We start from the raw sequence: 15,262 nt of genomic DNA, 5'->3' as shown, positions 1-15,262 counted from the left end.
TAAGGAATGTGGTTTTCTCTCTGAGGAGATAAAAAATACTAGAAGAGAGGGAGTAGAGATCACACCTCTGTTTTAGAAAGAGCACTGAGGCAGCCATGTGGGCAGACAGTTCGGAAGAGGCACTGACTGGCTGCAGGGAGACCAAGTTGGGAACGTGTGGTAACAGTCAAGGCGAGAGTCAGGGTCGTGAAACAAATGGAGGCCCAGCTCATAAAATGCTGCCTCCAGAACAGTCATTGCAAGTCAGCCTCAGTTTAACTTCAAAGCTTGGATTCCAGGCTTTGCAGTATCTACCCCCACAGCCCTTAAACACTGCGTGTGTTGCTTTGGCCTCAAAATTAGTAACAAGTCTTGTTTTGTCCCTTGGGGACTTGCCATTTGTCTCCATCTTCTAAGCTGGTGGCTTTGTAGCTCCCCTGAGCCTAGCCTAGCCCAGCAGTCTGGTGAGGGAGGAGAGAAGTCAGGTAGGCTCCAAGCAGAAAGGGCCCTGATGAACACATGTTTCACGTTCCCCACACTGCATGGCAATTCAAAACCAAACCCTATGGGATTGTTTTCTTAAAGATTTGGGATGGGTTTGGGGCTTCTTCTCTTTTTTTCTTTTTCTTCTTTTTTTATTATGTTTCTGGACTGCAAATATTTCCTCTGTCCTTGAGTTAAGTAATAGCAGAGGGTGAGAGAAAATGAAAATTTGCAGCAATGCAGAAAAGATGTTTCTGGAAAAGTCCAGAGGAGGGAAGGAAATCCAGTGTGGGGGCTCATAGCAATGTTCAGAGAAGGCCAGAGAATGTGGCTGTGGAGGGGTGGCAGTGGGGTTTCAGCTAGGGCAAGTGTATAGAAGTCAGGCAAAAGCCTACCTAAGGGACATGGCCCCTGACATGCAGGCTAGTTGCAGCCCTTGGCTCCTCTGCAATCAGCACTCAGATTGATTTTGCTCTGGTCATCAGCAGCTGTATAGCACCAGCACAGCCTGCAAGGTGTGGGCTCTTCCTGTTAACTATGGAAATTAAAGCACTAAAATGAACCAAAAGCACTTTACAGGTAAAGGCAGCCAACAATGCACTCCTCAGAAGCCCATGCTCCCCAAGAACTGGAGGATCTTACAAAAACCTCCCAGGCTTCCCTCTATATATAACTGTACAATTCTGAAATGGAGCCTAGATGAGAAGCCAGGTCATGTGTATATCTCTCCCAGTCTGAGAACAGTAGATTCCTACTCATGGACAACTTTATTCTTGAAATTCCAATTGTATAAAAAAGACTAGTGGAAAATACATAACTAACAAGGACCTACTGTATAGCACTGAGAACTATACTCAGTATTTTTTAATAACCTATAAGGGAAAAGAATCTGAAAAAGTATATACACATACATAGAATTTATACACACACACACACACACACACACACACACACATATATATCTGAATCACTTTGCTGTACACCTGAAACTAACACAACATTGTAAATCAACTATACTGCAATATAAAAAAAGACTAGTGGAACAGGTTTTATTTTATTTTCCATCTCACTCCCTTTCTATCATTTCCCTTAAGATATAATGAGAGAGCCTCCCTGGCGCAGCGCACTCCCCACAGGCCGCAGCCTGACACGCCGCGCGGCCCCCCAGTCTCCCTGGCCGCCTCCCCCAGGCATGGCCCAGGGCCTCGCCTCACTATGGCAGCAGCACAGCACAGCACCCTTGACTTCATGCTCGGCACCAAAGCTGATGGTGAGACCATTCTGAAAGGCCTCCAGTCCATCTTCCAGGAGCAGGGGATGATGGAGTCGATGCACACCTGGCAGGACCATGGCTATTTAGCGACCTACGTAAACAAAAACGGCAGCTTTGCCAATTTGAGAATTTACCCGCATGGATTGGTGTTGCTGGACCTTCAGAGTTACGACGGTGATGCGCAAGGCAAAGAAGTTGACAGTCTTTTGAACAAAGTAGAAGAAAGAATGAAAGAATTGAGTCAGGACAGTACTGAGCGGGTGAAGCGATTACCACCCATAGTTCGAGGAGGGGCCATTGACAGATACTGGCCCACTGCAGATGGCCGCCTGGTTGAGTACGACATAGATGAAGGGGTGTATGATGAAGACTCACCTTACCAGAACATTAAAATTTTACACTCAAAACAATTTGGAAATATTCTCATCCTCAGTGGGGATGCTAATTTGGCGGAAAGTGATCTGGCATATACCCAGGCCATCATGGGCAGCGGCAAAGAAGATTACACTGGCAAAGATGTACTGATTCTAGGAGGCGGAGATGGGGGCATATTATGTGAAATAGTCAAACTGAAACCAAAGATGGTCACTATGGTAGAGATTGACCAAATGGTGACTGACGGATGTAAGAAATACATGCGAAAAACATGTGGTGATGTCCTAGACAATCTTAAAGGAGACTGCTATCAGGTTCTAATAGAAGATTGTATTCCAGTACTGAAGAGGTACGTCAAAGAAGGGAGAGAGTTTGATTATGTGATTAATGATTTGACAGCTGTTCCAATCTCCACATCTCCGGAAGAAGATTCCACATGGGAGTTTCTCAGACTGATTCTTGACCTCTCAATGAAAGTATTGAAACAGGATGGGAAATATTTTACACAGGGGAACTGTGTCAATTTGACTGAAGCCCTGTCACTCTATGAAGAACAGCTGGGGCACCTGTATTGTCCTGTGGAATTCTCGAAGGAGATCATCTGTGTCCCTTCATACTTGGAATTGTGTGTATTTTACACTGTTTGGAAGAAAGCTAAACCTTGAAAATCAATTTCCCCTAATCATGTGTGCTGCAAATAGCCTTCCTGACCTTCATATGCTGTACATGACATCGAAAGGAGTCAGGCAATTAATTGTGAATTCCTTCAAGTTTCCTTTTTTTAATTATTTTTTAATTTAAAAATCAAATGGAAAATGTATATTTTGATGAAATAGGGTGTTATTTTTTTGAAGGATGATTAGACAGCACAGTGAAGGCTGCTAAATGCACTGAACCTCTAGAATGTGATTTTTGTTTTTGTTTTTCTGTGTGGGCTTCTTTTGTTTCTGTTTTGGTAGACTTCGAATTTGATTGTTTGGAGGAATGAACATCATTGTTTTCTTCTGGAGGGAAGCTCTTGACGGGAGTTTCTTTTCCCCCCAAATTGACATAGGTATTAAAATTTGGTGCTTATAAGGAAAGACTTTAAAAAATGAATAGCAATGCTTCGATTAAAATTACAAATGAGAAAAAAAAAGATATAATGAGAAAGTACAGCTGAAGTCTTCCGACAATGTGCAGCATTTAGGGGAACAATTATTTATAATTTTTAATGAATAGCTTTGTTGAGATACAATTTGTATACCATAAAATTATCATACCATAAAATCCACCCATTTTAAGTATATTTCAAAGGTTTTTAGCACATTTATAGAGTTATGCAGCCATCACCACATCTAATTTTAGAACATGTTCATACCCCCAAGAAAGAAACTGAGCTCATATTCAGTCAGTCCATGTTCCTACCCACAGTCCTAGGCAACCACTAATCACTTTGTGTCTCTATAGATAACCCTTTCTTATAAATGGAATGATAAAATGTATGGTCTTTTGTGCCTGGTTTCTTTCACTTAGCATGTTTTTGTGGTTCCATCCATATTGTGGCATGTATCAGTGCTTCAATTATCTCTATTGCCAAATAGTATGCCATTATATGATGTATAACAGTTCGTTTATCTAGTCACCATTAATGGACATTTGGGCATTTCTGCATTTTGACTATGAGGAATGATGCTGCTAAGAATATTCATGTACAAGTTTTTGTGTAGACATATGTTTCCATTTCTTTTGGGTAGATATCTAAGAGTAGAATTGCTGGATCATATGGTAATTGACCATAGATGTATGATTTTATTGCTGGACACTCAATTCTATTCCATTTATCTATATATGTCTTTCCTTATGCCAGTACCACATTGTCTTGATTACTGTAGCTTTGTACTAAGTTTGAATTTAAGAGGTGTGAGTCCTCCAACTTTGTTCTTCTTTTTCAAGATTATTTTGCCTAGACAGGGTATGTGCAATTCAATATTATTTTAGAATTAACATTAAATGGATATGAATGCATGAATGAATATTCAGCTTGTCCATTTCTGGAATATCTTCAAATCAATCAATATGAAAAACCACATTAAGAAATTGAAGAGTAAAAATCATATGATCATCTCAGTAAATGCAGAAAATTCTTTTGACAAAATCCAAATCCATTTATGATAAAAAAAACTCTCAAGAAAGTAGCTATAGAAGAAACATACCTCAACATAATAAAGGTCATATATGACAAGCCGACAGCTAACATCATACTCGATGGTGAAAAGGTGAAAGCACTTCCTCTAAGATCAGGAACAAGATAAGGATGCCCACCCTTGCTGCTTTTATTCAATATAGTATTGGAAGTTATAGCCATAGCAATCAGACAAGAAAAAGTAATAAAAAGGATCCAAATTGGAAAGGAAGAAGTAAAATCATCACTGTTTGCAGATGACATAATACTATATATAGAAAATTGTAAAGATACCACCAAAAAACGACTAGAACTCATTAATGAATTGGGTAAAGTTGCAGGATACAAAATTAATACCCAGGACTCTGCTGCTTTTCTATACACCAACATAAACTAGCAGAAATAGAAATTAAGAAAACAATCCCATTCATAATTGCATCCAGAAGAATAAAATATCTAGGAGTAAATCCAACTAAGGAGGTAAAAACCTATATTCAGAAAATGACAAGGCACTGAGGAAAGAGATTTAAGATGACACAAATACATGGAAAGATATACCATGCTCGTGGATTGGAAGAATTAGTATTGTTCAAATGACCATACTACCCAAGGCAATCTACAGACTCAATGCATTCCCTATCAAAATACCAATGGCATTTCTCACAGACCTAGAACAAGTAATTCTAAACTTTGTACATAAACACAAAAGACCCCTAATAGCCAAAACAATCTTAAGAAAGAACCAAACAGGTTTCAAACTATATTACAGAGCTACAGTAATCAAAACAGTATGGTACTGGCACAAAAACAAAGAGATAGATCACTGGAACTGAATAGAGCTCAGAAATGAACCCACACTTAAATGGTCAATTAAGTTATGACAAAGGAGGCAAGAACATACAATGGGAAAAAGTCTCTTTGATAAATGATGTTGTGAAAACCGGACAGCTATAAGCAAAAGAATGAAAATGGGGCACTTTTTTACAAAAATAAACTGAAAATGGATTAAAGACTTAAATTTAAGACCTGAAACCACAAAAGTTGTAGAAGAAATCATACACTTATGCTCTTTGTTATCAGTCTCAGAAATATTTTTTTTTTTGGATCTGTCTCTTCAGGCAAAGGCAACAAAGCAAAAATAAACAAATGGACCTATATCAAACTAAAAAGCTTTTGCACAACCACCAACAAAACAAATAGGCAGTGTACTGAATGGGAGCAGATATTTATAAATGAAATATCCCATAAGGGGTTAATATTCAAAATATATAAAGAACTCACACAACCCAATAAAAAAAAAGGTGATTAAAAAATGAGCAGGGGATCTGAATAGACATTTTTCCAAGGATGACATATGGCCAACAGGCACATGAAAGATGCTTAACATAACCAATCAAATCAACATGCAAATCAAAACCACAATGAGATATTACCTCACACCTGTCAAAATGGCTATTATCAAAAAGGAGAGAAAAAAGAAGTGCTGGAGGAGATGTGGAGAAAAGGGAACCCTTGTGCACTGTTGGTATGAATGTAAAATTGTTTGGCCACTATGAAAAACAGTATGGAGGTTCCTCAAAATATTAAAAATAAAACTATCATATGATCCAGCCGTTCCACTTGTGGGTATTTATTCAAAGAAATTGGAGACACTAATTCGAAAAGATATGTGCACCCCACCCCATGTTCACTGCAGCATTATTTACAATAGCCAAGATATTGTAAGTGTCCATTGATAGATTAATGGATAAAGAAGATGCTTTTGCGAATATTTTCTCCCAGTCTGGTGGCCTTGTCTTCTCATTCTCTTGACAATGTCTTTTGCATAGCAGAAGTTTTTAATTTTGAATGAAGCCCAGCTTATAAATTATTTTTTTGATGGATCATGCCTTTGGTGTTTTATCTAAACATTCATCACCTTACCCAAAGTCATTTAGGTTTTCTTCTATATTATCTTCTAGGAGTTTTATACTTTTACATTCCACATTAAGTCTATGATCCATTTTGAGTTAATTTTTGTGAAGGGTATAAAGTCTTTGTCTTGATTTTCTTTTTTTTTGCATGTGGATGTGCAGTTGTTCCAACACCATTTGTTGAAAGGACTATCTTTGCTCCATTGTATTGCCTTTGCTCCTTTGTCAAGAAACAGTGAGCTACAATATCAATAAAACCCAAAAAACCCAATCCAAAAATGGGCAGAAGACCTAAATAGACATTTCTCCAAAGAAGATATACAGATTGCCAACAAACACATAAAAGAATACTCAACATCATTAATCATTAGAGAAATGTAAATCAAAACTACAATGAGATATCATCTCACACCGGTCAGAATGGCCATCATCAAAACATCTAGAAACAATAAATACTGGAGAGAGTTTGGAGAAAAGGGAACCCTCTTGCACTGTTGGTGGGAATGTAAATGGATACAGCCACTACGGAGAACACTATGGAGGTTCCTTAAAAAACTAAAAATAGAACTACCATACGACCCAGAAATCCCACTACTGGGCATATACCCTGAGAAAACCATAATTCAAAAAGAGTCATGTACCAAAATGTTCATTGCAGCTCTATTTACAATAGGCAGGACATGGAAGCAACCTAAGTGTCCATCAACAGATGAATGGATAAAGAAGATATGGCACATTTGTAGTGAGGTGGAGGGACCCAGAGTCTGTCATACAGAGTGAAGTAAGTCAGAAAGAGAAAAACAAATACCGTATGCTAACACATATATATGAAACCTAAAAAAAAAAGAACCTAGCGGCAAGACGGGAATAAAGACACAGACCTACTAGAGAATGGACTTGAGGATACGGGGAGGGGGAAGGGTAAGCTGGGACAAAGTGAGAGAGTGGCATGGACATATATACACTACCAAATGTAAAATAGATAGCTAGTGGGAAGCAGCCGCATAGCACAGGGAGATCAGTTCGGTGCTTTGTGACCACCTAGAGGGGTGGGATAGGGAGGGTGGGAGGGAGGCTCAAGAGGGAGGAGATATGGGGGTATATGTGTATGTATAGTTGATTCACTTTGTTATAAAGCAGAAACTAACAAACCATTGTAAAGCAATTGTACTCCAATAAAGATGTTTTTGTAAAAAAAAAAAAATCAGTGAGCTATATTTATGTGGGCCTATTTCTGGGCTCTCCATTCTGCTCCATTGATCTATTTTTCTATTCTTTTGCAAATACCACACTTTCTTGATTACTGTAGCTTTATAGTAAATCTTAATGTCGGGCTTCCCTGGTGGCACAGTGGGTGGGAATCTGCCTGCCAACGCAGGTGACACGGGTTCGATTCCTGGCCCGGGAAGATTCCCACATGCCGCGGAGCAACTAAGCCCGTGTGCCATGACTACTGAGCCTGCGCTCTAGAGCCCGTGCTCTGCAACAAGAGAAGCCACGACAATGAGAAGCCCGTGCACCACTCACTGCAACTAGAGAAAGCCCGCGCACAGAACAAAGACCCAACACAGCCAAAAATAAAACGAACAAATAAATAAATAAATTTATTTTTTTTAAAATCTTAATGTCAAGTAGTGTCAGTCCTCCAACTTTGTTCTACTTCAATACTGTGTTGGTTATTCTGGGTCTACTGCCTCTCCAAACAAACTTTAGAATTAGTTCGTTGATATCCACTAAATAATTTGGAGGGATTTTGATTGGGATTGCATTGAATCTATATATCAATTTGAGAAGAAATGACTCGACAATATTGAGTCTTTCTATCCATGAACATGGACTATCTATCCATTTATTTAGTTCTTTTTTAATACCATCAGACTTTTTGTAGTTTTCCTCATATAGTTCTTGTACATATTTTGTTTGATTTATACCTAAGTATTTCATTTTGGGGGCTGCTAATGTAAACGGTGCTATGTTTTTAATTTCAAGTTTCACTTGTTCATTGCTGATATATAGGAAAGTGATTTACTTTTCTATATTAACCTTGTATCCTGCAACCTTGCTGTAACTGCTTATTCATTCCAAGTTTTTTGTGTCCATTCTTTCAGATTTTTGATATATACCGTCATGTCACCTACAAGCAGTTTTCTTTATTCCATCCCAAACTGTATACCTTTCATTATTTTACTGCATTATATAGTACTTCCAGTACAATGTTGAAAAGGAGTGGTGAAAGGGAACATCTTTTCCTTGTTTCTGATCTTAATGAGAAAGCTTATCATCATTAAGTATGATGTTAGTGCTATTGCTTTTAAAATAAACTTTTATTTTAGAATAGTTTTAGATATACAAATTACAAAGATAGTACAGAGATTTCCCATACACCCCACACACAATGTCCCCTATTATTAGTGTATGACATTAATATGGTACATTTGTAATAACCAGTTAACCAATATGGTACATTATTAGTAACTAAAGTCCATACTATTCAACATTTCATTAGTTTTTACCTAATGTCCTTTTTCTGTTCCAGGATGCCATCCAGGATACAACATTACATTTAGTTGGTACATCTCTTTAGGCTCTTCTTTCCTCTGACAGTTTTTCATACTCTCCTTGTTTCTGACAACCTTGACATTTTTGAGGAGTACTGGTTAGGTATTTTATAAAATGTTCCTCCATCGGTATTTGTCTGATGTTTTTCTCACGATTAGACTGGGGCTATGGGTTTTTGAGGGGAAGATCACAAAAGTGCAATGCCCTTTTCATCACATCATATCAAGGGACATACTATCAACATGACTTAATACTGTTGATGTTAACCTTTATCACCTGGCTGAGGTAGTGTTTGTCAGCTTTCTTCACTATATATTACTCTTTTCTCCTTTTCCATACTGTACTCTTTCAAGGAAGTCACTATACACAGGCCTGACTTAAAGAGTGGAGAGTTATATTCCATGTACCTGAGAGAAGAGTATCAACATAAATTATTTGGGATTCTTCTGCATGAAAGAGTTGTCTATTCTCCCCATTTATATATTTATTCAATCATTTATTTATACCCATATAGACTCATGGATATTTATTTTATACCTTGAGATATAGTCCATTACTAATTTATTGGGGTTTTTTCTGCTCAAGTTGTTTCAGCTTTGGCCATTAGGACCTCTTTCAGTTGACTTCAGTGTCCCTTTCACATACCCCCTTCACTGTGTGTGTGTGTGTGTGTGTGTGTGTGTGTGGTTCTTGTTTTGTTTTGAGCACTTCCTTACTTTCTGGCACTACAAGATTCTTCAGGCTCATCTTGTATATTTTTTAGCCCAGTCCTAGAATCAGCCATTCTTCCAAAGATCCCTGGTTCCTTTTATTGGAGAATGGTACTAAAATCTAAAATCTTGGTGCTAAGTGTGCTCACTGCTGTTTCAGTATGCTATTGTCTTTTAAATAAACTAAGGAAATATGGAGAAGAAATATGTAATTATACTGTCTTTTATAGTTACTTCATAATTACTTTATAAGCACTTTTTTTTCTGTATGGATTCAAATTACTGTCCATTATTGTTTTTTTTTTTTTCAGCCTGAAGGGTTTCTTTTACTTTTTCTCGTAAGGCAGGTCTGCTAGCAACAAATTCTCCTCATATTTAGTTTTCTGGGAACATCTTTATTTAATCTACAAATTTAAAGTTAGTTTTCCCAGATATAGCATTATTGGTTGATTTTTTTCATGCTGAAAATGTCATCCCCCCATCCCATGATAGCCATTGTTTCTGATGAGAAGTCAATTGTCAAACTTACTGGGGTTCCTTTCTGTGATGGGTCTTTTTTCACTTGCTACTTGCAAGATTTTCCTCTTTGGCTTTGAATTTCAACATCTTGACTATGATATCTCTAGGTGTGGATCTGTTTAGTTTATCCTACTTGGAGTTCATGAGCTTCTTGGATGTTTAGATAAATGTCTTTCATCATATTTGGAAACTTTTAAGCCATCCTTTCTATGAATAATTTTTCTGCCCCTTCTCTCCTCTCCTCTGGCACTCCCATTACACATTTGTTGTTGTGCTTGTATTCTACATGTGTCTGTTCAAGTTTTTGATTCTTTTTATTTTCTTCAGAATGTATACTTTCTATTGATCTGTTTTCCAGTTCACTAATTCTCTTCTGCCATGTAAAATATATTGTTGATCCTCTTTTATGATTTTTTCATTTAGGTTATTGTACTTTTACTATCCAGAATTTCCATGTGGTTCTCTTCTTAAATGTGTTCTATCTTTTCATTGATATTCTTTATTTGATTAGTCATCACCATTATATATCCTTTAGATCATAAAACATGTTTTCCCTTACTTCTTTGAATATATTTATAATAGCAACTTTGAAGTACTTATCTGACAAATATAACATCTGGGCTCCATCAAAAGTAATTTCTATTACCTGACTTATTTCCTTTCCATGGTTACACTTTCCTGGGTTATTTGGGGGGGGGTGGGAAGGCTCATAATTTTTATTGCAAACTAGATATTTTAAATAATAGAGTTAAAATTAGAGCTACCATATGACCCTGCAATCCCACTGCTAGGCATATATCTGGAGAAAACCATGGTCTGAAAGGATACATGCACCCCAATGTTCGTTGCAGCACTGTTTACAATACCCAAGACATGGAAGCAACCTAAATGTCCATCAACAGAGGAATGGATAAAGAAGATGTGGTATATATATACAATGGAATATTACTCAGCCATTAAAAAAATGAAATAATGCCATTTGAAGCAACATGGATGGACCTAGAGACTGTCATACTGAGTGAAGTAAGTCAGACAGAGAAAAAGAAATATCGTATGATATCCCTTATATGTGGAATCTAAAAAGAAATGATACAAATGAACTTACAAAACAGAAACAGACTCACAGGCTTAGAGAACGAACTTATGGTTACCAGGGGGGCAGGATGGGGGAAAGGGATAATCAGGGAGTTTTGGAATGACAGGTACACACCACTATATTTAAAATGGATAACCAACAAGGGCCTACTGTATAGCACAGGGAACTGTGCTCAATGTTATGTGGCAGCCTGGATGGGAGGGAAGTTTGGGGGAGAACGGATACATGTATATGTATGGCTGAGTCCCTTTGTTGTGCACCTGAAACTATCACAACATTGTTAATTGGCTATACTCCGATATAAAATAAAAAGTTAAAAAATAAATAAATAATACATTGTAGTAACCTTGGATTCCGCTTACCTCCCCTTCTTGGGTCTTATTTCTGTTTCTATTTTGTTTTGTTTTTCTCTATTTGTTTAATCACTTGCCTGGACTAATTCTCGCTGAAGTCTATTTTCTCTGCAGTGTGCAACCTCTGACATCATGCTCATTTTCCCCTTTGTTTTATTTTTAAACCTGGCTTTCTGGGAGTCACCTCTGGTTCAGCATAGTTAGTTTTAGCCTGTGATCAAGTGGTCAAAGGTTTTTCTTAGGCACCCAGATCCAGTAAAGCTTGTACCCTTTGCCAAAGTATTTTGTATGGCTTGTGGAATGCCTTCATAGTTCAGGGAGGTTTTGATTCTACCCTGCATTCAAACAGAATTCAGCAGTTCACAAATAACATTTCTGGTTGCCCCTGCATGGGTTGCTCTTACGTACAGCATGTGTACAGCCCAAACTAGGGATAAGTTTGATCTTAGCAGGGCCCATTTTGATGGTTTCTTTCCCTAGGTCTCTCTGCAAAATGTCTGGCTGGTCTGCTCTATTCTGTCTGCTACTAATATATAATTGCTTTTCTAATTTTCACTACTATGATCTCTATGGTTTTCAACAACACCTTTAGGCATGAGTTCCTTCATGCTCTGTTCTAAAGAAAGTCAGCCTCCATAGGCTGTGCAACTATGCTGGAGCTAGGTGAGAAAAGTGTGATATGGCAGCCTGTCTTTTTCTGGAGTGACACCTCTGCCCTATGAGCCCTTGAAGTCCTTGTCTGACAAGTACAACATCTGGGTCCTTGCCCTGGACCTGGGAGGGAGAAAATAGGAGTTGGCAGTCTTCTCCAACTGCCTCTCATAGTTTGCTGTACCTGCCTAGGAAACAGACTTCATCTTAAGGGTGGGAGCTGGGCTGGGGATGAGAGCCCTCCATCTTCTTGGCCATTTTCGCCCAGAATAAATCTTCCACAACATAAAACTGGAGGGTAGAATTAGAGTCACTAGCAGCCTGCCCATCCTGGAGTGAAACTATACCCTATAACCAGGAGTTAGTGAAGAAGACAGCCCCTGTACTTTTTGTTTGTTTGTTTGCCTTTTGGCTGTGCCCACCTAGAATAAAGTTTCCGCAATATAAAGCTAGGAGGAGAAGTAGGAGCAAGTCCCGGATCAAATGTCACGTATGACAATTGTTCTTACCAAGATTCCATAAATGTTCTTAAATAAATGCTTCTCAATTTGTTGCATGCCCTTAAACCAATTTCCTGACACTTTAAACAGTTGTTTCTGATAAAAATTTTACCAGTTTAATGGTTATTTCACTAGTGAGGGTGTCTGCTAAGCTTCTCACACAACCATTCCAGAAGTTGGTCTGTCACAATTATTTATCTTAATTCAAGAACATACTTAGCGAGCACTTACTACATGCCAGGTGTTATAGGCACTGGGTTTAAGTAAGAGCTTAATTAAGGTACAGTTGAAATACATTAAATTGCACATGTTTAAAGTTTATTATTTGATGAGCTTTGACATATGTATGTACCATCACCATAATCAAGACGGTGAATATATGTCAAAGCTCATTAACACCAAAAGTTTCTTTCTGCCCTTTGAACTGCCACCCACCCTTCCCTGGCCCCCTCCACAGGGATCATCTTTCTGTCACTATAGATTAATTTTGGGGCCTATTTTTAATTTATAAAGCTGGTTGGTGGCGAAGTTTATCCTTTACTAAGTAACCCACCTCAGCCAGATTGCTCTTTTCTTGTGAGCAGAATATTTTAGGGATTTTCTTTTTGTCTCTAGGGCAAGATTCCTCGACAGGAAACAAAGATTCCAGTAACCTCCCTCCTCCCTAAAGGGAGCTTTGGTGACTGGCTCACCAGATTCATGAATATACGTTTATAGAACCCCAAAATGGCAGCAGCATTTGACTCCTGCTTGGGTTGATAAATCCAAGTACTTGCATTTAAAGAATTGTGGGCAAGAGAACAAGCAATACATTACTCCCCAGGGTTCTTCTCACTGTTTTTGCCCACATGCCGCCAAGGGCTATTAAACAACTCAGTGTATTCCCATTGCCCTTCAGGTGAATGATTATAAACTTCTAGCAAAATCTGAAGGACTCAGGGTGGCTTAGTTTCTACGTGAACCCAGGAATTGAATCCCCAAATCATGTACATGATATTACTCTTTTCACTCTCCAATAGGGAAATGATACTGCAGCTCCAAGGGGCTTAACTGCTATTAACTGGAATCGATCCTAAGAGCAATGATTTATTGCTTGCCTACCATATGCCAAGCACTGTGCTAAGTGGTACAGAATTGTTAACCTCATTTATAATACTCACAATAAATACTTGGTATAATTGTTCCCCATTTTATACAAGATAGAGCTGAGGTAAGGTGAGGTCAAAGGACCTGTCCTAGATCATACAGCTAGTGAATGGCTGAGGTGGGATTCAAACTCAGATCTGACACCAAGACTACCCTCTGTTCACTCTACTATAATGTCTGATTGCCAGGCTTAGGGATTTCCCTCCACACACCAAAATCCTCTCATAGAAGGTAATTCTAATGATGTGACCTTTCACTAGTGTGGCACTAAGAACCACTTGGGTCCCTGTATTTTTATTGCTCTTATGCAAACCTACATCATCCTGTCAGAGGAATTAAAATACCAATTCATATAAATGTTCCTTCTCAGAAAGAACACAGGAATCATATTATCCAGAAGACCTGTGAATGAAATTCATATTCAGGCTGTGATTTTACTGTTTACATGACAATGAACAACAGAAATTGGATGACATTCCAAACATCAATGATTAGCACCTTGGGATCTTATAATACTTAAAAAAAAAGTCTCACCAATAGCTATCCATGCAATATAGAACTCTAATTCAGTTGTGCTGTGTCAGAAATTGGCAAAGATATCTACTGCAATATTTTTACAAGAACTACTTTCTCAAAATTGAGTCCAGTCTACCAGTTTATGTTATATCTCATATAAGACTGCCATTCTTTTTTTTTTTTTTAGTGCTTTTCTTTTTTTTTTTTTTTAACATCTTTATTGGGGTATAATTGCTTTACAATGGTGTGTTAGTTTCTGCTTTATAACAAAGTGAATCAGTTATACATACACATGTTCCCATATCTCTTCCCTCTTGCGTCTCCCTCCCTCCCACCCTCCCTATCCCACCCCTCCAGGCTGTCACAAAGCACCAAGCCAATATCCCTGTGCCATGCAGCTGCCATTCTTTAAAGGGCTGAAAAGAGAGTGAATGGAACAGAGCTACTTGGCTCAAACCAGAAATGCAAGTTCAAAGCAGTTACTGACTCTCCTCAGTAGAGGGCAGTGGTAGGCAGGACCAACTGGCAGGAAGAGAGGGACATTAACTTCTATTGTGTACCCACTAAGTGCTCAGGCACAGTGCTTAATGTTTTATAGATAGTATCTCGTGAATCCTGACAATGACCCTATGAAGGAAGGATAATTAGCACTCAAAGAGTCCCAAAGAGGTTAAATAAATTGAAAACAGATCTGGTGTCCTCCAATTCAACTATACCATACTGTTTCAGGAGAGGTACTATTTCAAAGTCCCATAACTGGGTACTTATACTGACTAACTAAAAGAGCAGACTCACCTAGAACATGGCAGGTCTCACATATGATGGGAACTTAAAGATCTGGACTGGCTGGAATAATGGGAATCATTTAACAAGAATATCATGTGACAAGTTCCAAACTTTGGAGCCAGTGACAAGGTGGAAATTATCTATAGAAGTGGTTCAGAGGAACCTGATACATGGGAAACAGTTGAGGGACCTGGAGAAGATTAGACCAGGGTGCCTGGCACTAGGAAGGTGCTCAAAAA

At 38.3% G+C, this 15,262-nt stretch overlaps 2 protein-coding genes across 3 annotated transcripts in view; one reads left to right on the top strand and one right to left on the bottom strand.

Moving 5' to 3' along the window:
• SHROOM4 (shroom family member 4) overlaps positions 1-15,262 on the bottom strand; it is a 217,140-nt gene that overhangs the window by 140,373 nt on the left and 61,505 nt on the right. The window lies entirely within an intron of this gene.
• On the top strand, positions 1,590-3,234 carry LOC132513266 (spermine synthase-like). Its single transcript, XM_060137442.1, has one exon. The coding sequence runs from the start codon at positions 1,678-1,680 to the stop codon at positions 2,773-2,775; it is 1,098 nt and encodes a 365-aa protein (XP_059993425.1). The 5' UTR covers positions 1,590-1,677; the 3' UTR covers positions 2,776-3,234.

The sequence above is a fragment of the Lagenorhynchus albirostris genome, chromosome X (assembly GCF_949774975.1).
Source record: "Lagenorhynchus albirostris chromosome X, mLagAlb1.1, whole genome shotgun sequence".
NCBI classification, from domain to species: domain Eukaryota; kingdom Metazoa; phylum Chordata; class Mammalia; order Artiodactyla; family Delphinidae; genus Lagenorhynchus; species Lagenorhynchus albirostris.
Note: the sequence above shows the minus strand (reverse complement) of the source record. Positions and strands in the feature narration are given on the sequence as shown.

Coding starts and splice junctions, on each gene's coding strand:
- LOC132513266 (XM_060137442.1), top strand. CDS start 1,678: ATGGCAGCAGCACAGCACAGCACCCTTGACTTCATGCTCGGCACCAAA.